The sequence below is a fragment of the Eublepharis macularius genome, chromosome 5, assembly GCF_028583425.1.
Source record: "Eublepharis macularius isolate TG4126 chromosome 5, MPM_Emac_v1.0, whole genome shotgun sequence".
Taxonomy (NCBI): Eukaryota; Metazoa; Chordata; class Lepidosauria; order Squamata; family Eublepharidae; genus Eublepharis; species Eublepharis macularius.
Genome location: NC_072794.1, coordinates 99,720,535 through 99,745,662, shown reverse-complemented (window position 1 = coordinate 99,745,662; position 25,128 = coordinate 99,720,535). Strand labels below are relative to the sequence as shown.

Sequence of the window (25,128 nt, the reverse complement as noted above, 5' to 3'; positions counted from 1 at the left end):
ATGTGGGACTACCAAGCTAATCCTCAGGTGTGGATTTTCTTAGGTTTCACTTCCCTTGGTACAAGAAAAGCCGTCTGCTCCCAAGTATTAATTTATTCCATTCTAGTCTTCTTTCCCACCCCTGGACTAATTGTTTGTAATATTGTGAATCTAACTAGAAGAATGGGGATTGCATTTCTGCCTCTCCTTTTGTTGAAAGGCAAAAAGGACAGTGGCCTTGCTTGTCATCTTCTGCGTCTCCCATAATGTAACAACTGAGAGAGGTAGTGCTGCAAGACTGGTGATCTATAGGCAATAACCAGTAGGCTGTGCAAGTGGTAAGAGACAAGAAGAACAAGTATGTTACTTCATCACTGGTGATCCATAATAAAAGTACTCAGCGGCTTGAAGGGGGAGGGTCAACTTTGATCATAGTGAGGGAAGCTAGATCGTGCCTTTCCTCTGTCTTTTCCAAAGAAAGTACTTTATTAATTTATACATTTAAAATCTATTTGCTCCACTTCTCTCCCATCAAGGTGCCTAAAGTAACAAACATTTTAAAACACCAATCATAAGAACACAGGACAGAGCAGAATAACCTATCTCTGCTCTAGCTGACCTCAAAGCCTCTACTGAATGACCTGTCCTTGCAAAATCTCCTGAAAGCCATGAGTAAAGTAGACTTCCTGGCCTTTTCAGGAAGACCATTCCATAGAACTGGCATCAGCATGGTAAAGGCCCAGCACCATGCAACGGCAGTTCTAATAGCAGCAAGGAGCAACTGAATTATTGCACAGGATCATGCAGAGCAAAGTGGAAATATGCGAGTTCCAAGTTGTGATGGCCCTTAAAAATAGGAGCCAGTACCTTAAATTGAGCACAATGTGAAGATCTTAAGAAGGGAGTAATATAAACAAAACAACTAATTCATGATAACAACTCAGCTGCTACATTTTGGACCAGTTGACATTTCCAAGTTATCTTCAAAGACAGCCCCATGTAGAGACCATTACAGTAATCTAGTCTCAAGCCTGAAGTGATATGGATCAATGTGGCTAGGATGGTTAAAGAAGTGAGATATTTCTAAATTAAATTTGGGGGGAAAACCTTTTAGTTATTGCTCTCATTTGTTTTTCTAATAGTAGTGCTAGGCCCATTATCCCACCCCCATCTTAACTGAGTCAGCTAAAGAAAGATTTGCCCTATGTGAGCAGCACAATTGCCCTCCTTGTGAGCAGCACAATCCCCTTGAACATCTGGTTTACCAACCAGTTTCACATCTGTCTTGGCTGGATTCATGCTTATGTGACCTTACATGTTCTGTCCATGGTACTTTCAAGCTCAGCATTAATGCCAAAGAACTGCTGGGTTTATAGGTGACATGGTATTGGGAAAGAGAGGAGGGAATTAATCATCAGCATCTCTTGGGACATAATTATGCACAACAATGGGAAGGTGTGTTTAATATTCTCTAGTGACATTTCAGTGTGCATTAAACACTTGAGCAGTTTCATCTGGATTGGATGGGAGTTAAAATATGTGTCTTTAAAGGGAGTATTTGGGAGTCATCCAGGAAGGCAGGGTGTAATACTACAGATCCTAAAATAACCACTCTGTACTATAGTATAGGTAGGGGAGAACAGTAGACTTCAATGCACAATAAGCAAAAAAGATTTTTCTGGAAGTCCATTTTGAGCAGTAGTCCTAACAATCTACAAAACTTCAGTTGAGATAGCGTGACAGTAGCCTTAGGGTTTGCACCCAGCATTACATGATGTAGTGGACTGCGAGGAGAAAAATACTAAATAGATTTCATTTGGAACAAAATGTGGTAGGCTAAAAGTCTAGAGTTTGTATTCTGATGCCAGGGTGATGGAAGGAATAGCCTGCTAAAGCAGGGACTGGGTTTCCTACACTGTCTGGATTATCATTATCAACACCCTTGTTTGCTAACTCAGTTAATAGTTTCAGGAAGTGCGAAAGCCTCTTCTCAAATCACCACTGCTTTTTATAAAGTAAGAATAAACAGAAACTCCTTGCTGCCAGTATCAAATGTAGAGAGAGAGTATGTGTATATGCACAGGATCCTCTCTGGGAATGTCTATTAACCAGCGTTTCTATTGTTCTGGGTGTCTCAGAAGGAACAAACCTGCAGGCTATAGCGTGTGTTCCCTAACACAAGGTGTGTCATTGATTTACACGCAATATCTGCCTGACATCTCCCTGGACACCCTTTGAAAACCCTGTGACTCATCTCTAGGGAATTTATTCTGAATACACACGAAGGCTGTGAATTGCATTAGTGTGCAGCTGGGTGGGGATGGCTCCTCCTGTGCCAAGACATGGATGATAAAACCTCAGGATAGAAACAAATGAGCTTTCCTCCACCACAGTGCAGCACTGTACAAAGTGTAGATCTGCAGCTATAATCTGCAAGAGGTTAAGGGCAAAAAATACTAAACCTTGGTGCCTACTTGGTGTCCAGTTTTCCTTCACCAGAGATGGGAAGCCAGAGAACTGTAAACTTACTGCTGTTCTTCACATTATGTATCCTCCTCCACCCTCTCCAAAGTAGCAGTACAAATACTGTACATCCTAGTGTCAGCTGTTTAAAGGAAGAAAACCTGAATGTTCTCTCAAGAGTTTTGATATAGGCTGTCAACAATATGTGGATGACACCTAATTATATCTACTGTTAGATGGTCAACCAGATGTCACTCTGGATACCCTGGCTGGGGCTTTGGAAGCTATAACTGGGTGGTTGAAGCAGAGTTGATTGAAGTTGAATCCTGTGAAGACGGAGGTCCTGTATCTGGACCGTGGGTTGAGAGGTTTAAGAATATGGCTCCCAACTTTGGATGGGGAGCCATTGGTGCCTACTCTGATGGTGAGGAGTCTAGGCATGGTCCTGGATGCTTCCCTGTCAATGGAGGCCCAGTCACGGCAGTTGCTAGATCTGCATTCTATTATCTTTGACAGATCAGGCAGTTTGTTCCTTATCTCTCAACTAGCAACCTGGCAACAGTGATCCAAGCAACGGTCATCTCCAGATTGGACTACTGTATGCAGAGCTGCCCTTGAGGTTTATCCAGAAATTGCAGCTGTTCCAGAATACAGCAGCACGTATTTTCACCGGGACTGTGGTTAGGACATTAGACCTGTTCTGTGCCAGCTGCACTGGTTTACAGTTGAGTTCTGGGTCAAGTTTAAGGTACTGACTATGATGTTCAAAGCTCTAAACGGACTGGGACCTACATACTTGCAGGACTGTCTCTTGCCATTAGTTCCCTGGAGGTCTCTTCGTTCAGCTGATCAACATCTTCTGGTTTGCCCAGCCCCAAGGACATTCGCCTAGCCTCAGCTAGGGCCAGGGCATTTTCAGCCCTGGCACTGACCTGATGGAACTCTCCTCCAAGATCAGGGCCTGAGTGACTTATTACAGTTCTGCCGGGCTGGTAAGACGGAGATGTTCAGTCAGGCCTATGGCAGTGATTGAGGTCTTGGCGGGCTACCTGGTTGGCCTCACTGCTTGGCCTTGGTCTGCTGTTTCTTTGAAACATCTATGGCCTGCTGCTGTACCCTTCTCAATTGCTGAAGAGGTATATTATTTTTAATATCTTTGTTGCTGTTGGATATGGTTTTATGGTTTTAAACTATGTTCTGTAATTTGTACTGTATTATTAATTTTATACTGTATTTACTGTAATTCTAGTTTAACAATGCTGTTACCTGCCCTGAACCTGTTCGTGGGGAGGGCGGGTTAGAAATTCATTAAGCTAATTAAATGAAATTAAATTTATTTTACTTCATTTATACCCCCCTTTTCTCTCCAGTTGGGACCCAAAGTGGCATACAACATTCTCTCCTTCATGTTATTCTCACAACAACCCTGTGAAGTGGGTTAGGCTGAGAGAGTGTGACTGGCCCAGTGTTACCCAGCACGTTTCTGTGGCAGAGTGGGGATTTGAATCTAGGTCTCCAAGATCCTAGGTCAACACTCTAACCACTAAACAATGCTGCTCTCAATTTCTTCTTTTTCTTGAATCCACAACTGTCTCTTAGCAAACTTATATCATGAATTTGACCACATTTTGGATTGAAACAGACATAAATCTTTCCTTATGCAGATTTAACTAAGTAACTCAGAAATGTCATTCTCAGCTATGTATAGCCATTTGGTGTTGCTCAACCAGTATAAAAGGAAAAAAAATTATCTTGGCCAGTGGGAAAAATGAAAAAAAATCCACTGTGAGGTGAGGAAGCAGGAGAGGAAAGGAGGAAAGTGTGTGGACTGTTCCCCTCCCCCCCCAAACCCACATGCCATGACCAGAGTAGGTAGGAAAGAGAAGGGAATCTAGGTGGAGCAGGACATGTGTGGCAAAGGCGACAATGGTAGTGTTTTGTCGGCTTAGCAGGTGCATCTGCCATTGTCCTCCCATCATCCTTTTCCCTTTCTAACCCCCTCAGACCTCTTTAGGGGGAGAAGCAACTCACGTACTATCCTGCCCTTGCTCCCATATCCTCCCCCCAGCCCCTTCTCCCCTCACAGCTGATATTCAAAGTTTCCTCCTTTCTTCCTTTTCAAGTGGCAGTATCATGCCTCCTTTTAGCTCCCTGCTAAGTTAAACATCTTTTCCCTTCATACTGAGGAAGCTACAACCTCCATACCATCGGCCATTACTTGACAGACACAGCCCTTCTGACTTACCTGTAAGTGTACATATACTCTTCCGGTTGGGCCTTTAGACTGAAGGGCCCTGCATTTTGAGGGAGTGAAAAAGTAGCTGGCTGAGCTATCCAGTCCTTTTAGGGGCAACAGATACAGGAATTCCATGGGTCCAGTGTTGGTCAGGCTGGCACCCTAACAGTCTCAGCTGCTGCCAGCTTAGGGAAGTGAGCTTGATGCCAGTGATGAGAGGATCAAAGCTAAAGCATATGTCAGCTAAAGCATATAAGCTCTGGTCACATATCAGTTTGTATGCGCAGGAGAGGCTGACACCCTAGGGGGTGTTGTTTATCAGCACTTTTAATAGATGTCTGTTCTTCATTTTGTTCTGGATCTTTGCTTGGGCCCTTCACTTTCATGCAGTTCAGTGACCTGCCAACATAATTTCTAGTCATCTGTTTAAAAAGGCATCACCATTTTCTTTAAATTCTAAAAAATTATAATCAAGAAACTGTCCAAGCACAGTGTGATAAGAGAAGTTCCAGTAGACATTGTAATAACAATATTAGAGGTGTCTGTATTTCAGATCCACTTACTTTATTTAGAGATGCCTGCTTGAGATGCTGTACATGGAATAGGCTCCCATTTTCACAGCAAGAAATGCTCCCTCATAAGGCAGCCACATGTTCCAGTATCTTTCTTAGCTGTATGGTACCCAGAGAGGGTTGGGAGTATGCTGTTTAGTAGAGTTCTTGTCTAATAATGCAATGCAATAAAACATGAATAGCAGCCCGTGAAGAGTCAACCTAGATGTGACAGCAGCAGTTCTGGGACATGGATCTGCCAAACACACATGGGCTTCTGGATCCCATGTTTTTAAAAAAGGGTGTGAAGGAGAAGAATTCAGAGCTCTGCCTGTGGGTTATTGCCAATAATGTTATCCCAGCCAGAGCTGTTACTTTTCAGGGCAATAAGTTATTCAGAGCCCTTGCTCTCTCCAGTTGGGAATCCAATGACTGGTGCCATTTCATGTTTAAACACACCTGGCTGCTTCTTTCATGACTAGTTTTGCCCTTAAAACTTCATTTATATCACCAAATTTGAATAGCTAGCTCTAAATTCTGTTACTTGTAGTAGACATAGAAATTTATGTGAATACACGTGTTCACTGGGAGCAGAACTGGGTATGTGTACAACATTCTGTATCAATGATATAATGTTCTCATTTTGCTGCAATGAGACACGGATCAATAATACTTACTTTTTCTGTGCTGCAGTACCAATTGAAGTAGTTTTGGGGAGAATGCATCCACTGTTATTTGTTCTGCATATTCCAATACTAGCTGCTAAGCATGAAGCAGAAGTCGACTTTGAAAGCATTGCCTAAGTCTGGTTTGAACTGACAGCACACTGCCCCTCAAGCCTACCTGGTGAATTACCTTAGGAGAAGAAGAAGTAGCCCTGACTGAAAGAACAGTCACCTTTTGGAGGCAAGAGGTTGAAGCAGTATAATCTTTAAAAGGATGATAAGTTTTGCTAGGGACCTACATTGAAAACTGATTGGGCTTATTCTCCTCTCTTTTTTCAATCTTTATATAAAAACCACCTGTTTTTCAGCTCCCTGATTAAAAGCAGGCCTATATATGGAGCTGATATACATATACTTCTACAGAAGAAATACTTCAGGGTACATACACATGGCAAGAGAGGCATATTAGGATTAGAGTTGAGCTGTGTGATTTTGAAGTACAAAGGACAGTCAGAGGGCCAGAGGAAGTCACTAGAAAAGGAGCTGCAGATGACCACCAGCACAGGCAACAAGTAATACTTGGTCCTCACAGGATTACAGCTGCTCTTACTCCTGCCAGAACAAAATCAGGACTGTCCCTCTAATATCTTTAAGGCTGCAGTCCTATTATCTAGGAGTAAGCTCATTAAACACAGTGGGACTTGCCTCTGAGCAGAAGAGTAGAAGATTGTACTCTACAACTTCATGATGAGAAGATACAGAAATATACAGAATGAGAATTAATCATTTAGCTACTTACTCACTACACCTACCAAGTTTTACAGAAGTCAGGGTGCTTTATTATTCTTTCAGATTATACCCTGTTATGTTCTTGTCATCCCATGAAATGTACTATGGTTTCTTGAACTCCTCTTTTTTATTATATTTTACTTACGGGAAACTGAGACAGCCATAATGAAACCAGCCAACCTCAGATTCTCATTCCTTTGCCATGTAAAACTCTGTACTCAATTACAGTGAATAAAAGGAGCATTTTATAGAAAATGCACCTGCTATGGGAGTGTTGTAGAACAAATACGAAGCAAAACAAATGTATGGCTACAAAGGATAGTATCTGTGTGCTCAGTTTTCCCTTTGGAAAAGGTCCAGATTTCCTCTAACCATTTGATTTTATCCTCAGACATGTCATCCCGTCTATCTAGGTTACCCCAGTAGGCAATTACCCCAGTAGGCAATCACTTACTGATAAGGACTCAATAGTGAGACTAAAATAAATTATTAGAATGTGATATAAATGGAATGAAATCACTAATAAAAATAAAATAAATGTAATACATGAATAAATATGACACATGGACAGTGAAAAAAGTCATAAATTGCAAATTATTATATAACCATCAGATATTCTGCCCTCTTAAGCACCTCTAGTCCATCTAGTTAAAAACTAAACTAAGTACTAGCTTTCCTCATCTTCAGTGACTGTTCTTCTGGTGAAGGTATTATATTTATATTATACTTATGCCATTAATAGTATGGCAAAGATGCTACCTCTGTCTTCTCATCAGTCAGGACTGATGAATTATAGTAACTGGCTGGCCCTCGTCTCATCTTGGGAGTTCCAGAGATCACATAATGAGGTGCTTCAGTTTAAGCAAGATTCTATTTGCCTATCAGGGCCTAAAATGGGCTAAATGCAGAGTTCTTCAGAATAATCAGACTGGATTTCTTCCGATTTCAGAACCTGGTAAACAAGAAATATCCTGTTTAATAACAAAAGACTTACTTCTTTTGTATGTCACCTTGAACTTTTCTGTTGAAAAGAAAAAGAGTAAGTAGGATATAAACATAATTATAAAAATAATAAAATCCTTCTTGCCACATCTAGTCCATGATTACATAGGAAGAAAACTTTTGCCTGGTGAAATTTCTCAAGGTCTGAATCAAGCGGCACTCTTTCATGGGGCTGTATGTGATTAATACCAACACAGAGGTTATAATGTACACTAAAGCCTGGGGTAAGGTACACTTAGGGTCATTACTCTATATAGAACTCATATTATCACCAGATGCATTACTTCCTCTGGATTACTTTATTTCAGTCTGGTGGTCTGTGGTTTTTATTTGATGGAGATTCTGGATCAGGCAGGGGAATATTTCATACCTTTGCTGAGTATAAAAAAACAGAAACACCTTCTTTTACTTTTCAGCTATTCTGCTTCTAAGAAGTAAAATTAAAAGTAGCTTATTTCCTCAGCTAGTGCCCAGGGAATCACGGTGGCAGGGCTTACATGTAGCTCTCAGTTTCTCTCTTCCCTTTCAACAAACAATGGTGTTTTTCCCGTAGCATCCTAAAAATAACCTTTTGATTTTTTTTATCCCAGTGTAGTTCTCAGAAATATTACTTTTTGTTGTCAGTCATTTCCCTTTTTCACTGACTACTATTAATTGCATTTGCATCTAGGTGCCTGTGCACATCAGAAGTTGCATATATGACAAAGCAGGAAACATGGCTTGCTTCTTGATTCCCATTGAACAGTAACTCTGATTATCAAATCGCTTCCTTTACCAGCCACATGGAGGCAGAGTCAAACTGAATCCAGACAGCCCTCTTTAGCTGGCTTGACTGCTCTTCCCTAATCCAGTTTAATTCTAGTAAAGCTAGCTAATGCTCACATACCTGACATTTTAGCAACTGGCTGTGCTATAGAGTAAAACATAGAACTCATTTCTCACTACATATCTTTGTTGTAATCTTATACACACCTTTTCCTTGGGAGCAGCTCCTAGTAACCTCCCTTTTTAGGAACTACGCTTAGGACTGGGCTTTAAAAGCACTGAAGAATGGATAATGCTAGTGATATCTGCAAATGAAGTCTCCTAGGGAGCCCTAGATTCTCCCCACCTCAAGATTATCATTTGATGAAAAACATCCATCTCCATCTCCTTTTTACTGACAAGATGTAATTAAGGTAAAGGTTCCTGTATTCTTTAACATATGTATGGAAAGGGAAATTTCAGCAGGTCCAGCATTTCTCGTATGTATGGGAAGGCTGTGTCTGCCAAAATTCCTCCTTTTGCAGAACATTAAAGATACAGAAACCCTGTCATCCCTTGTCTCTAATTATTCTGTCATCTTTTGCTGTAGCTGCAAATGATGCATTCCTACAAATAAATAAATCCCACAGGTACAGACAGCTAATTTATTGATACCAATATAAATCCCAATGCATTTTGAGTAATAAGCTGCTATAAAAATACAGGAAACTGTCATTAAAATACATGAACAAGTTAGATAGCACTGATGAACTGCATCAAACTCAGTGGTAAAAATGTATGATAAAATCACACAGATGCCTTCAAAAAAGAACTTCTGTGGAGGAAGCATGCAGGAGGGGGGAGATTGAATTGTATACTCATTAAACAGCAAGTCAGCAGAGAGGAATTTTTGCAAATTTCTCCATAAATGTATATACCTAGTTACCCAAAGAAGAACTAGTTAACATTAGAGAGGATGGGAGTTAGAATGGGCATCCACAGATGGCAAATATAAAGCATTTGTGGCAGCAATTGCACAGCACATATGGCTAGCTTTCTGTCAGGTAATAAATGCATTAGTATTAGGGCATTTCAGGAAGTGTCCCTAGCCCTTGCCTGCCATTCTTAACTGTCAGAGGTGATAGCCTTACTGGTTTCTCTCCTGCAATTTAATCTCTAAGGGATTTTGGTGCACTGGTCATCAAGATAAGTATGTCTGATAACAGGGGTCCAGCTACTGCAGTGAGCCTAATTGGCTCTGGCTGGGCAGCTTTTCCTTGAGTTGCTTTATCACATGTTTTAGCTTAGCTTGGCATGATTCTCCCACCTGCAAACTATAAATGGGAACAGCAAGACAGAGGAAAAGGCAGAGGGAGTAGATGCTGTTCTGTAGGGCATCTTTCACACAGTGTTCTGAGGCTGAATAGATAGTAAAAACATTTAACAAAATTATGTTGTTTTTCACTCCCAACATTCCCTTTCCCCCAGCCAACATTTTTGCACACTTGCTTACCAAATTCCAAGGAATACATTTCACATTCTGTTTTGCAAACCAGCTTTCTATCTTTTCCTGTTACCACTGATGGAGCACATTATCAGACAGTCCAATCAAGACTGTAAACAGAGGAAATCCTATCTTGATCCCTAGAGAGCAAGGAGAGGTTTTTTATACCACACGGCGCGTTCTGGCTGGAACAAACAGAAATCTGTTATTTCTGCCATCTCTTCAGACCGCCAGCAGGTTTGTTTGCACAACTGAGAGCAGTTCAGAGTCCTCATTGGAAATGAGAGACAGAGAAAGGGGGGGCATGAAAGGAGTGGGCTGAGTGGTCTGCCTAGCAAGCTGCAAGAGTGTTTCTGTGGATCTCCATGCCAGTAATAATATTCATGGATTGCCTGCAGGTTATATTGTTCTGATAAAACAGCTCCCCAGTACAAACCTTGAGTTTGTGCAGGAAAAGGGATGCTGGATATGTTACCATTATATGGCTAAAACTCTCCCTGTTGTTTAAGTCATGTGTCATAACTGAAGTTTATCCACTGTTGCAAGAGTCTAATCAACAGAGAAGAGCAAGGAAAAATAATACAGACAACACTGACACTTTCCCCTGTGTCCTAGGTTCCATAAATTTGGTGCACTTCCAACAAAAACACTGTTAACGTATGAGAAACTACCTATCCTTTCTTCTGTGTACTCTCTAGTGGAGGGGAGAAGTTTTCCTCCTACAAATTGGGCTGTGATTGCCATCTCCTATAGAAACCCAACTTGAGGGGAAGTAATAATATTTCTACTTCTCAACCCCCTCACCCCACAAGGAAAGATGAGGTAGGTTCTCTGCCTTCCCACACAGTTTTTGTGGGAGGCAGAAGTAGTGAGGTGGTGCTTGCACCTTGGATATACAAAATCATTATATACTGAGTCAGACCATTGGTTTATCAAACTCAGTACGTCTGCTCTGATTGGCAGCCCTTCTCTGCAAAGGTCTTTTACATCAATTACAACCTGGAGATGCTGTGGATTGAATCTGGGACCTTCTGCAAAGCAAAGCCGCACTCTATTGGTTAGCTTCTCCCCGCCTTCATCAAAAGCCCAAGACAAGAACTCATTAATTCCTTAATTTTGTTGTTCATGTCACAGGAGTTGGAGAAGGGATGGGTTGGTGGTGGCTACAAATAGCGGAATCAGCTAGTGCACCAAGCCAAAATGTCTAAAGAAGGGAACTCTGACTCTCGAAAGCTTACACTCTGAAAATCTTATTGGTCTCTAAGGTGCCACTAGACTCAAATCCTGATATTATTAAATGACTATCCCTTTATTCTCTCATGGAACTCAACTGTATACTTAGGATTCCCAGGAGATTTCCCTTCCAGGCACTGATTAGATCAAAAACTGCTTAGTTTCAAGAAGATTGCTGTATTGTGTGCTTTCCAACCATACCCTGGAACCTAGATGGCACCTTTGAAAAAAATTGCTGCCAGAGTAGGTCATTCCAAGAAGATAATAGCAAGAAAATTATTTCATTAAGGTTAGAAAGAGACCCAGCTATCCCTATAGCTAATGGTGTTTCGAATCTCCAGTTATTGATATGAATGCACAGAGCTCACTGTCTTATGGTCCAAGTAGCTAGCATAGCTGTGATGAAGCCCCCTCCAAAGCAGATGTATGCTCAAGGGCTGCCAAATTTAACAATGACATCAACAGCTCAGTTGTGTTCCAAAAACCCAAGACTCTTTGGCCTTTCCTCCCTGGAAGATGCATGCTTCTTTTTCTTTGTTCATGCTTTATATTCTCTTTCCCCAACAAAGCTAAACTCAGGAATGTAGTTTTATTAGTTTGATTAGCTATGTCTGTCATTTGTAGTAAGATTTTCTTTTATAATTAGTAATCTGAGCTGGTACTGGGGGTAAGCCTCCTCTCTCCTGTCCACATGGCTATATCAAAACATTGACTAAAAATGTTTTCATGGATCTTGTAACTAGCTACCATTCCTGGTGCTACAGAAATGAGTGAATCTACCATGTGATCCAGCCACAAGGCAGTTTTTATATTAATTCTATGCACTGCTCAGCAGCCCTAATGACAAAAGATGTGCTGTTGCAGAAGATGGGTTCAGCTCTGCTATCAGCATATGTAGCTCCATTGCTCCAGTGGAACGTCCCCAGGATGAAAGAACTCCTGGTTTTATATGGCCAGAGGCCTTGCCCTGGTAGCCCGAAATCTCTCAATCTCAATACAAGTATCTAACACTCCAACTAAGGCAGGTTGGGTATGGGTATCTGCTAAGAGACCTTGTTAGACAGTACAAGACTCTGACAAATATTCCAGAGACAAGGCCGTTGCTTTGTACTCTACCATGACAACAAAGAGGTATTTTATAATGAAAGGCAGTTGTCAATATATGACGTTGAAGTGGTGGGTGTGATGTGGAACTTCAAGGCAACATGGATAAATATTGTTATAACAAGCAGCTTTTCTAAACTTGGTTCCAGTGTCTGTTAGAGACTGCTTGGTATTCACTATCCAGCTGACAGAAACTGACAGCTGGACAACATGCCTGTTTACCTAAGTCTCTTCTTGGGAATTTCCTCTCTTTCCAAAGTGCATCATAAATCCCCTTGGTAAGCAGTGGATATTTTGCCTCAGAATCCGTTGTTTTATTCCCATTGTACATAGTGATGATGTGTTTGGTATTATGCCTGTTTTATTTTGTTAGAAGATTCTCAGAGTGCATGGCCCATGTCTTCAACAGTACATATAGACAGGGCTTTTTTTTGTGGAAAAAGAGATGGTGGAACTCAGTGGGAGATCAGGGGGCGGGGCCACCAGCCATGTGACCATTTTCAAGAGGTTCCGGAACTCCGTTCCACCGCGTTCCAGCTGAAAAAAAGCCCTGCATATAGATATAGATGTGGGAATGCTGGGATGAATATACGTTTAAAATAGATTCTAGTAACCGTTCAACCTGCATGATTTTGTGTCTAGTATAAGAAAGGACAAACAGTCTTCTCTGTTATCTGTCCAAGACAAAGGGCATCACTGTGACACTAGATGAAGATGCTGATAAGAAGCTGTAAGCCTGGCTCTTACAAGCAGCTTTCCAGATCTGTGACCCAGACTCTCCTTTATCACTTCAGAGAAAGTTGCAAGCCTGGGGATTCTATTCCCATTCAAAAAAATAAAAGGGATTCTAAGTGAATTCTCCTTAGCCTTCCAGAGTACAGAGTGTACCTCTCAATGACCTCAGCTCTGCCCCTGCTGCTCACTCCCTGCCAGCCACTGCACGAGATAGCGATTAGCTGTCTTCATAGCTCAGTGATAACCATATCTGAAATGTTCTGTATGATTAGCCTGTTAGATACAGTACACTTCCAGCATTCTCAAGCTCAGCTTCTCTTTGTTTTCTAGCATACAGAATGGAGATTAAAAGTAGCCCTATAGATCTGAGCTTTGGAAATGAAGTGATGCTTGTTGGGAAGTCAGAAATCTTGAAAGACATTGTGCTCCCCACTTTCAGTGGAGTTTGTGTGACTCTTGCAGACTCGGTTAAGAGCCTAGGGGTTATACTGGATCCAGTGCTACTACTAGAAAAAAAGTTAAGGCAGCTGAAAAAAAATGCTTTCTACAATCTCACTCTAGCCTGTAAAATGGATTGTAAGATGGTCTCCCATGTAAGTTAACTAGGAGGCTACAATTGGTGCAAAATGCTGCAACTCAGCTGTTAGCAGGAATGAACAGGAGCATGAACATCACTCCCATCCTACAGTCACTCCATTGGCTACCTATGCGTTACCATGTTCAATTCAAGGTATTGGTTATTACATACAAAGCTCTTCACGGCCTTGACCCGGCATACCTACGGTAACTCTTCCCTCCATATGTCTCTCCACAGCAGCTTTGCTCATCCAAACAGGGTCTCTTGCAGGTACCAGTCTGCACATGGGCGAAATCAACAGCAGCCCATACATGGGCTTTCTCTGGGGTGGCCCCTACTCTGTGGAACAGCCTGCCTGAGGAGGTCAGAAGAGCCCTCATGCTCCTGGCTTTCCACAAACAATGCAAAACCAAAATTATTTTAAAAGGCTTTTTTACTCAGATAGGAGAGCGGCATTGTAGAGAGGGGGTCCCAGATGTTTCGCTAATGAGTTAGGAACCATAGACTCCAACACTACGCTGTCTTACATATTATCTGTTGCTTTACATATGTACTCCTATATACTACCTGTGCTTCATGTTGTTTAAGTCCTAGAATTGATCATGTTCTGTTTCAGCAATTCTTCAACCCTGTATTGGATCCTTGCTAATGCTATGTCTTTGTAAACTTGTATTTATTTACCCTATGACATTGTTTACGGAAATGTCCTTGACACTCTATGGAAATTCTTGCCCTTGTCCTTGCTACTGATTGTACTAATATCACACTATGAAATCTGCCTTGAGTCTCAGTGAGAAAGGCGGATTATAAATGACATAGTACGTACGTACATATGTATGTACATAATTTGAGGATACATCTTTAGCAGAAGACCAAACAGCTAGGTCCTTTCCATTGTATCCATTGTTTTAGAGGCCTAGGATGCAGAAGGAAAGGGAAAATCTCAGAAAAACTGATTTATTTAGAAAATGTATATGTAACGTCTCCAGAGTCCTGCTCAAGGTGGGTCACAAAACAGTACAATAAAGCCAACAGCATAAACACAAGCAATTAAAAACAAGCCAAGGACAAAACAACACTGAGAATCCTAAAATGGTATTTATAAAACAGTATTCAGACTAGAAGCAGACCAGAAAAGCAACTAAAAAAAAGGAACTCAGTTAGAAGCCTAGGTAAAAAGAAATGGTGCCTAAAAGAAAATAATGTAGGTGCAAGGCAAGTTGGAAAGGGGAGGGCATTCCAAAGGTGAAGTGGAACCGCTAAAAATATAAGAGTTCTATTGTATAGAAAAGAATGGTGGAGATGGAATATTGAATTCTGGCACAATGAATAGGATATCATGTTTGTCAGTGGACCACCTTTCCATCAGCCTGGTGCAGTGTAGAGATTAGCAAAAGTGCTTTTCAGTTGTCCCACCACCTGAAGTTGTCATTTCTTTATTAAATTTATGCTGCACCTTTTTCCCATCATGGAACAAAAGGTGGTGTACTTAAGGCTCCTAGTTCTTCTGTTCATATTCTGACCAGATATGTACCAGCTTGGCCTTCAGCAAGGTTGCTTTATCACATGTTTTTCATCCATATATTGGGATCTACATGGAGATGCTTGGGAGGGGGCTATGTAGATAAAGATTAGAAAGGAGGACCTAGAAGGGCTGTGAGAATACAGTTTGGGAAATGTTTGCATTGTAGCATATAGTTCTGCCCTAGGTTGCTGTGGGGAAATGGGACTCAGAAGCCCCTTTTATGCTCATGTGGGACCAAGAGAGCTATGCAGTCATCCTGAGTCTGCTTCCCAGACAGGATTCTCTCTCAGTTCCCAGAGTTACTCAATTCTCTTGCAATAGTGCCACCATCTAGCCAATTAATAGGCCACAAACTGTCTGAGGGCTAGCACCCAGGCACCCCTTTGCTGCATTGCTGCTTCATGGATAAGTTCAACCCTTTGTGTCTCCCTCTTTTACCATGGGGACCCTGCACTCTTACTTGCACTGTCTATAGGAGTGGTTCCTTTTTCTCTCTGACTGTGTGTGATTGAACAGGGCTTAGCATGGATCACAGAGATCAGACAAATGACATCCAAAATGTAAAGAATTTTTAATAAATAAAAATGCACACAACAATTGAAAATGCAACAGACTGAGCAAGGACAAAGAAAAAGGCAATAAAACTGTAATTCTCTGACCCTATCGTTCACATACCCTAAATTATGGGAAATTGTTTGAAACTGCAAGCATTTAGAAAACTCACATTAATTTAAGTAGTATGGCTTTCCCCTTCATGGTCTCAGCAATATGTGCTTGAGATGGAGTCCAGGTTAGCACAGAGACTACACAAGAGTAGCTTGCAGTAAAAAGGGAGCTGAGTAGAGTAAGAGAGCTTCTTCCTCATCTCTAGGGGTTTTATCCCCTTCTGCCCCCTCCCTCCCACAGAACCTGTATTTCTTCCTGCCCCAAAAGGAAGATCTATTCTTGCTTCTTGGCCCCTTGAAGCTCTGTAGCTAAACTGAGGTGCACTTAGGTGGTTCCTTGGCTACTGTACTTTTCTGTCTTGGACCTTCTATGGCACTGGGTGGCTTCATGCCTCAGAGGTGAGTCATATCTACTTCTCTTTCTCATCCCCTCCTGCTAGTCAGCAAAAGGCACTTTATAACCCCTGAGCAGGTACAGAGTGCAAACATATAGCAGATCTTGATACACATTTTGGGGTATCAGGCATTTTACCACATTTTGATTACAATAGAGAGATACCAGCTTAACTTTCTTACTGGAATCTTGTCTGCCAGTCCTTGAGTAACGAGCTCTGTCTTGCCCTGTCCAAGTAATCCTTCTGGAAACTCTGGGAAAGACCCAGGTTTGTTCTTGTGCAGTATGTAAGTTCCATGGAACAGATTTAAGTGCCCAAAAAATGTGCATGCAATTCTGCTTCCTCCATTCAAATGAATGGGACAGGAAAACTTGGGGTGGTTTTGACCCAAACCAGAATCCAAGGTGGAAAAATCACTTCATATACCAGATGTAAAGTGCTACAGTGATGTCCTTTGCCTTTTTATTTACATAGAACACGCTTGTTTTAAACAGATCTCCACCTCTTGTTTTTCACTCTGCCTCCCTAAAAAGTAAACCTCTGTCTAGGTGGATTGTGTCTATCTACTATCAGGCAAGTTTATCAACAGGTGGGAGTATTGTGCCCATTTAATCTCTGAGTTCATTCTACAAGGGCACAAGCATCTTCAGGTGCTTTTCTACATGGAGTGCCTCTTCTCAATGTCTGTAGACGAGTGACATAGTCTTTTGCGTACACTATTGTAAGACACTATGCTGTATATTAGAAATAGGCTCGAACCAAAAAAAATCTGAACCACATGATTCGTGGTTCATAGCACTCCATGGAACCTCAAACCACGAACTTCCGACCTTTTCCCAGTTCGTGATTCGTTGTTCCGTGGCATTTCAACCGCCCTGCACCGGTTGCTGAAGCCGTTTGAAACAGACAGCCCCTTTCTTCTGCTGCCTGGGCAGCAGAAGCCAGAGCAGCAGGAAAAGAAGCTGTCATTTCACAGACCCCGTGCTGGAACCGGTGCAGGGGCTGTGAAACTGACAGCCTCTTTTCCTGCAGCCAGAGTCAGAGATTTACAAGTTTATTGCCTTTTTTTTGTCCTTTCCCCCAGTTTCAGCGTGGGGTCTGTGAAACGGACAGCCGGGGCAACAGGAAAAGAGGCTGTCATTTCACAGACTCCGCACTGGTTCCAGCACGGGGTCTGTGAAATGGACAGCCCATTTCTCCTGCTGCCCAAGCTGTCCATTTCACAGACCCCATGCTGGAACCGGCATGGGGGCTGTGAAATGACAGTTTCTTTCTTCTGTTGCCTGGGCTGTCCATTTTACAGACTCCACACTGTTCCAGTGTGGGGTCTGTGAAACTGACAAACTGACAGCCCGGGCGGCAGAAGAAAGAGGCTGTCAGTTTCACAGACCCCATGCCGGTTTCAGCCCATCTGCTGAACCCAGTGCAGGGTCTGTGAAACTGACAGTCCCTTTCTACTGCGCAGGGGCTGTAAGTTTCACAGACCCCGTGCTGGGTTCAGCGGATGGGCTGAAACTGGCGCAGGGTCTGTGAAACTCCAAACCTGGCCATGGAACGTCTGGAAAAATTCATTTGTTCCATAAACATGTTCCCATGGAACGCGTGTTTCAGTGCAAACGAACCAGCCATTCCGTATGGAATTTTGTTCTGTGGTTCGTTTCGTGCCCATCTCTACTGTAGACATTAATTCCAGATGAGAATCTGCTGTGGGCAAGGCTGTTCTTGAGTCTCTGTTTTCATTAAGAAAGGGGGAGAGAGAGAAAAATGTGCTTACTGTTTATGTAAGTTGTCAGGTTATGGTTATACTATTTAATAAATTTACTATTTTTTCATCAGGAAGTCGCACTGCCTATTCTGTAGCTTGTTAATCTCTCAGTGTGAGACTACACAGAAGACCAAAGATGAAAATGAGGTTGCACTTGCCTATAACTGTTGTCCATTAAGCATCTTCTGTGCAGGCACACATTCCCTCTTTCCTGCCCCACTGTGAACAATCTGATATGCCTTATCCAGGTGAGCTCCCACACCTCAGGAGAACTGAAGGAAGGGGGCACTTCTCCCTCACAGCACATGACTATAATAGCAACAACAACAACATTTGATTTATATTCCTCCCTTCAGGACCACTTAATGCCCACTGAGAGCGGTTTACAAAGTATGTTGTTATCATCCCGACAACAAAACACCCTGTGAGGTGGGTGGGGCTGAGAGAGTTTCTAGAAGCTGTGACTGACCCAAGGTCATGCAGCTGGCTTCAAGCAGAGGAGTGGGAAATCAAACCCAGTTCTCCAGATTAGAGTCCCACACTCTTAACCACTACGCTAAACTGGTGGTGGGAAATGGTCTCCCGCACTCCGGGAGAGACGCGCCCCCCCCCTTTTCATAGATTTTAAAGAGCTAAGAAAACCCTTTCCAAAGTGGTGGGCTTGCACATTTGCAGTCCCAATGTGTACCTGCATCGAAGACACTTGATGAACAAGTTAGGTAAGTGCTACCCCATTTTTGCTTCATCCATTCAAATGAATGGGACAGGGAAACTTGGAGTGCGCATTGGAGCTCCTGCACTCTCATCTTATTACTGAGTCTGACTGAATATATCTTATATTGTTTCTTTAAACATTCAAGTAGATGCAGATATTTAGATGTGGACATATGCATGTAGGGGGTAAACATAACAGAAATCCCAACTGTAAGTTTTTTGATTTAAGATGTTATGCTGAAAATTTTGAATGTGAAAATTCCTCATTTCCTACCTCCACATTATATATCCAAGGTTACAACTTTTTTCAGATCTGTTAATCCAAAATAAATCTTGCCCCCAGTTCTGTAATAATGAATACCACTCCATCCTTAATCGTGTACTGAAGGAGATCTGCTCTTGCCTCTTTTAAGCACGCTGTGAGAACAAAAGCGGTTAAGGGCTGCTTCCACACATCCTGCCCATTTTGAGCACAACTTATGGGCCTGCTGAGTCTTTCCCATTTAGCTCAAAGAAGGAACTACAGGGTGGTTGCAAGTGGAGCATCCACAGCAGCCAACACAGGGAATGGGTGGAACTAAGATCCACATCCCCTCCAGCTTTTAACCTCTTGAAGGGTTTTTTCCCCCACTTAGCCACAGCACAACTTGGCAGGGAAAATGAAAAGGAATGAAAAGGTGAGTTCTGGATTGGGCAACGGCATGATTATTGTCACATCAGTGCTTCTGCACTGACTCAGTGGAGTGAGAGGGGAGAGGGCAGTGACTGCAATGAGTGGTTTAGAAATGGGGCATGTAGATACCATGCCCACCTGCCTCCATGCCTCTTGCTGCTGCTACTACTGCAGTTTATGCACTACTGCAGATTATGTGCCTCATATAGATCCAGCCAAAGTTTGTTAAGAGGTATGCAATCCATACCACATGAATTTGCATATGTCTCTCTAGTGGCTGAAGTATCTCACATTAATCTCTTGGCCTTGCTTGATTCCTTAGACTGATTTAATGAATTTCCTTGCATAGTTGTACCTTTGTGTATTTGAAGAACCATCTTCAGATCTTGGAGAAAATTTGAAGGATTTTTTTCCTCCGCTCAGAAGCTTATATAGGGCATGCTCTTGACATGCAGGCTTTGTGTGAGTTGGCCTCTGTGATCAGAGCCCTAAGATCACAGATAAATATGTACAAACCTGGAACAGAGCAGTACTTAACTTGCCTTCCCCTTCATCTTCTCTTTATCTCTTTCCTCTTGTTTCCTCTCCCCCACCTTTTTTGCAGTCCTGGACGCACAACATCCAACGGGAGAAGGAGTTCCTACGAAAATTGGTGAAAGCTCGAGTAATCACAGACCTCACCAGCGGAATCTGAGGAGGCACAGCTACTGTGCCAAAGGGCACAGCCACACACACAGAGATGAGGACAAGGGCAGTAAGAGGTCCCTGGCAAGAATCCCAGCTTCTCAGAGACACACAATGCCCTTGGCAAGTCTCCTTGGCTTGCTGTGTCCGACTGCATCAGGGCTGCTAGGGGAGTGATGGTTATTGACCGGAGGGGGCAGCCCCACCCTTGGAACTGCAGGTGAATCATGTTTGAAATGGAGCATCATTAGAGAGAACAAAAATAGGCCAGTGAAACAAAATAAATTGTGCCAAATGGGAACAGGAGCCAGGTCAGAGGCAGCAGTGCTTGAATGTACAATGTATTGTTTTTTACAAAGAAGTTCTTGAGAATCATGCTAAACATAGCAAGGTGCAAAATGGAGCCTGGCTCGTAGTCATGCGCCATAGGACACCTGAACTGCCTCTGTGCCATCTGCGGCCTTTCACAGGGCCTAAGTCTGTCCAAAACATGTCTGCCGTTGGTGCTGCTATAAATTAAAGAGACTGTAGCCTCTCTTTGCCATAGATGGATCGAATTGAGAGGCATGTTGGATCTTCAGACTCCTTGCTTCTTGTTGGGCAGCCACTGCTGCCGACATTTCACCTGGCTGAATTTTCAGCCATTGTTCATATAGAACCCATCTCATTTGTGTTAGGGAGATCTCTATTTATCTGTTTGGTTGGCCACACACCCTGCTGAGAGAGACCCTAATCTTTGTTTTCTGTGGCATCTACATCACGGTTTTGAATAATTATGTACTTTGTTTTTGTTTGGGACAGAAATTTATTTTTGGATCCAATCAGCAATTGTCTCAAGACAGAAAGACTCATCAGTGTTTAGCAACTAATGGTGCCATAATTTTTTTTCATTCACTTTACAGCAGTCTACTTTCAAGTAACAATTGCGTATTTAAGCTCCTATTGAAACACGGTAGATAATACCTGGCTATCAACTACTTTATTTGTTAGCCTGTGTACATCAGGTGACTTTTCTCAGTCAGTTTCTGAATCCTTCTGCTTCCTTTTTAAGAAGGCAGAAGTGTATTTGTTGCTCTGCTGCCATAAGACTGAGAATGCAGTATTTGCACGAGTGTGTTCCATTTGTGTTGGGAAAGTTAAGAAATATATTGTGCAAAGTGACCAAATTGTGAGGGTGGAATGACAGTGCATGTCTGGGGATTTGTGCACACAAGAGGCATTCTTGGGGGCTGTTATTGCCCCCTCCCATCCTAAAATATGAATGTGTTTTGCATCACTGTAAGGTCCAACATTATGTTTATGTTTAACAGTTGGTTTTTCTTTGAGTTGAAAGGCTGTGAGAGTCTGGACAATTCAACACTACATTCTTCATACAAGCACAGCTGAAAAATGCTCATCATGTATAACACGAGGCCATTCTTTGGTATGAATATGTCTGTTGCCTGCTGAGTGCCCCAGATTATGTTAAGATATTATTGAGGACACTGGTTACTATGTGGAAAGGTTATGGAATATGTCCTGAACTAGTTGCACTAGAGGTCTTGGAGCCCTGAACTCCCTGGGCTGTCTGTTCCTCTGCTGACCCTGTGCAGGGGTACCATTCAAGGCTGCGTAAGAAGAGTCAAGAATGCTGGTATTTTCTCCTTTTACAGAACCCAGAACTACAAGACAGAATATTCTGAATGGGGTTTGAGATAAACCATGCCTCCCTAGTGTGCAAGTTTCCTTACATGTGCATTGAGTGGGTGGGTTTTCATAGGGCAGAGGGACTGCCCTGTTTGTTGGCTATCATGGGCATTGGCAGCTCCTAACCCACAAAGAGCAAAAAGCTGTGATGTGGGGTACTTGTAGGTCATCTGCCTCTTTAATTTGTTGTATGAATTTGGTCCAAAGCGCTTTAATTCCATTCCAGTCCCTTATTCATAGACTATGTTATCCAGAAATTAGTTTTCTTACATGGCACTTCTTGGAAGAGAACAACATAGCAGCAAGGTGGCTGTAGAAGCAGGAACTGCTGCACAGACCTCAGAAATAATTAGCTGTATGGAAGGAGCTAACTGCGGCATCCATGGGGTGTATGCATATGTCTGTGTACCAGTTATGCATTCTTCATGTGCATATCTGAGAGAGATGTTTGTTCCAGTCAGAAAGTAGTCATGGATAAAACTGTCAGCATAGCTCCAAGACCAGCATTTCTCAAACTGAGGGTACACTACTGCAATCCTATGCAGTTACTCCAGTCTAATCCTATTGAAATGAAAGGGCTCAGGCTTGAGTAACTCTACATGGAGCTGTACTCCACAAGCCCTTCTCGTGAGATTCTCCACCTCAAGGGATGAAATCTGCTTCTCCTGTTTTTTTGAAGGCTGGGATCTTATTGGTACTTGACACTGGTAACCAATAAGGAAGTTTCTTACATTCTCCACTGCAAAGTACTTTCCAGCCAAAGGGTGAGCTTGATTAAAACTTGGGAAATGGCCTTTTGAATTGTAGCCCTGAAGAATGGGTCGTTCATGTACACGCAACAAAAACATGTTTGTTTTCATCTTCTTTAAAGTGTAGCTGATAAGAGCCTCGTTGTTTTTTTATGTTTTTGAGGCTGAAAGAGGATGGAAGCCTCCACAGGGCATACATGATTCTGCACACATTTCTAGATTAAAGAAAGATCTCGTTCCTATGTCAGCAGGAGATCTCCGGTAGGTAATGGTCCACTCTTGGTAGAAACTGAGAGATGTATGAGAGAAGAAGGTCAACACATACCAGGAATAGGCAGAGAAGGGAAAGTGACTAAACTCAACATTGGGCACAGTGATTATCTTTACAGGGCAAGGGGAAGGAATTGTGTGGGAGTTACTTCAATGTATCCCTCCAGCTCATTCAGTCTCTGCAAGATTTCCTGTGCCATGCTTGGCATTTGCTAAGATCCCATCTTTCCACGCTATAGGTGTAAAGAATGGGAGCCTCATAGATAGGCGTAGTGTAGTTGCACAGAGGAAGTAGTGCTGCAGGTGCAGGTGCCATCCACATCATGCCATCTGTTTTTCTTTGGTTACTGCCACTTTCTACATGGAAGCAAAAGAAATTCTTGTGCAATTAGTTACCTTTGAAGCAGCTCATGGATTTTGGATTGAAAATTTTGTAAGATAATCACATTTTCTCAGAAGTCAGTGTTTCACATAAAACTTTCATTTTTACCCCTACATCTAGATAGATCAAGGTGGGTAGCTGTGTTAGTTTGTAGCAGTAGAAAAGAGCAAGAGTCCAGTAGCACCTATAAGACTAACAAAATTTGTGGTAGGGTATGAGCTTTCATGAGTCACAAGTGAGCTGTGACTTAAAAAAGCTTTATACCCTACCACTAATGTTGTTACTTTTATAGGTGCCACTAGACTCTTGCTCTTTTCTACTACCTCTACATCTATTTTGTCTGAAAATATCCTCTTTTAAAATATTGATTTCTAATCTTGGTTCTGCCCCTCACTAGATCCTATCCTGCCCTCTTCTGCATAACACACATAAACTTCTCCCTGATGTAATATGAGGGTGGATTTAAACTTTTTTGGTTTTATCCTTTCTTTCTTTGTGCTGTTTGTTTATTGCCTGGCCCTGCTTCCTCCTTAGGGCATTACTGCCTTTCCACTCTTAGATTCAGCTCATTTGAATGAAATGGGTTTGATCAAGTAGAAAAGTTCCCAGAAGAAATTGGTGGAGCTGATCTTTTCTTCCTTTCCCTACCCCAAGCATCCTGCTGTTTATTCTGAAAATCCTCCTAGAAGGCTGGAAGAGTGTTGCAAACAAAATGCAAAGCAGTACAGGATGCTGCAGTGAGGAGGGGGAATCAGAAAAAATCGTCTCCTTCTCCCTCCTCTGCTGATGCTAACAAAAGGAGGAGCATGAACAATTTTACTGCTATGCATTTTGTTGTAAAATTCTCCTCACCCTCCAAGAGAAGTTTTAGAGCAAACAATGAACTTAGACTGGAGTATCTCTCCATAGGATTGCACTGTAAATTTTGTTAGTCTCAAAGGTACCACTGGGCTTGTGTTTTGTTTTGCTACAGTAGGCCAACACAGCTATCCCTCTGGAATTTCCTTTGATCCAACCCATTATTTGGGGTTTATTTTCCTGCTCCATTAGCTTCCAAGTTCTGCTTCCTAAAATTACACACCTCTGGAATAACACCAGTGTGTGTAAAATGTCTGTACATATATTTTACCTCCTAAAATGCTCAGGTTCTTTTTGTGAACTCAAGAGCAGAATGGGAAATTCCAGCCTAGGAAAATGGAGAGATTGGTTCTCACATAATCCGCTTTGGTTTCTTCAAGCAAAACTAGCTCACTTTGAAATAAGCCACAGATCACTAACCTTCCTTTTATGTTGGCCCTGCATCCAGTTTTCAGTGTGCCATCAAAATGCCCACACTTTCACCGGTAAAATTAGGCCAGAGTAAGTAGTTATAAAGTAAAATGATGTTAATAGTTCCAGGGGAAACAAAGTTTGCTTACCTAGGTAACTGGCACGCTTTGAGTAGTAATGTATGGAATCATGCATATGGGTTCTGTAGCTGTGCAAAAGCACTTTCAGAGCTTTAGCCCAAGAAGTGGCTGAGAAGACAAGATACAGCAGTAGAAAAGGAAAGCTAGCTCCCCACTCCAAGAACATTATAGTCACAGGTAAGCAACCTGCTTTTCTTCTTTGTGATCTCTCTGAGGTCACACATGTGGGCTTAGCAAGTTAACCTTCCAAGAAGCAAGTGCTGGTGTAGCGTCAAGAGGAGAGAGACCTCAAAACTGCCTGCCCAAACACTGCATGTGGTCTGGTTTGTACATTGAAACCATAATATGAGATTAATGTTGATGGGGCTGGCCAAGTGGCTGCATAGTGTTGTTGTTGAGTGGCTGGACTGTGAATTAGCACTTTGCTGCCATGATCTCAGTAGGTGGCCTTGGATAAACTCCTCCTCTCAGCCCCAGCTCCCCAGCTGTATTGTGGGGATAATAATAACAATGACTTTGTTCACCACTCTGAGTGGGGCACTAAACTGTCTAGAAGAGCGAGATAAAAGAACAGTGATGATGATGATGATGATGATGATGATGATGATCTGCAGGCCACAGTCACACAG

The 25,128-nt window shown here is 42.3% G+C and overlaps 1 protein-coding gene across 3 annotated transcripts in view; it reads left to right on the top strand.

Annotated features, from left to right (window-relative positions):
• Positions 1-23,237, top strand: part of ST3GAL3 (ST3 beta-galactoside alpha-2,3-sialyltransferase 3) — a 459,765-nt gene extending 436,528 nt beyond the window's left edge. For all 3 annotated transcript variants that reach the window (XM_054979381.1, XM_054979379.1, XM_054979380.1), the window contains one exon: positions 19,924-23,237. In XM_054979381.1, the coding sequence (XP_054835356.1) occupies positions 19,924-20,013 (90 nt within the window). In that variant the 3' untranslated portion in view covers positions 20,014-23,237. The remainder of the gene's footprint in view (positions 1-19,923) is intronic.
• Positions 23,238-25,128: the final 1,891 nt, after the last annotated feature.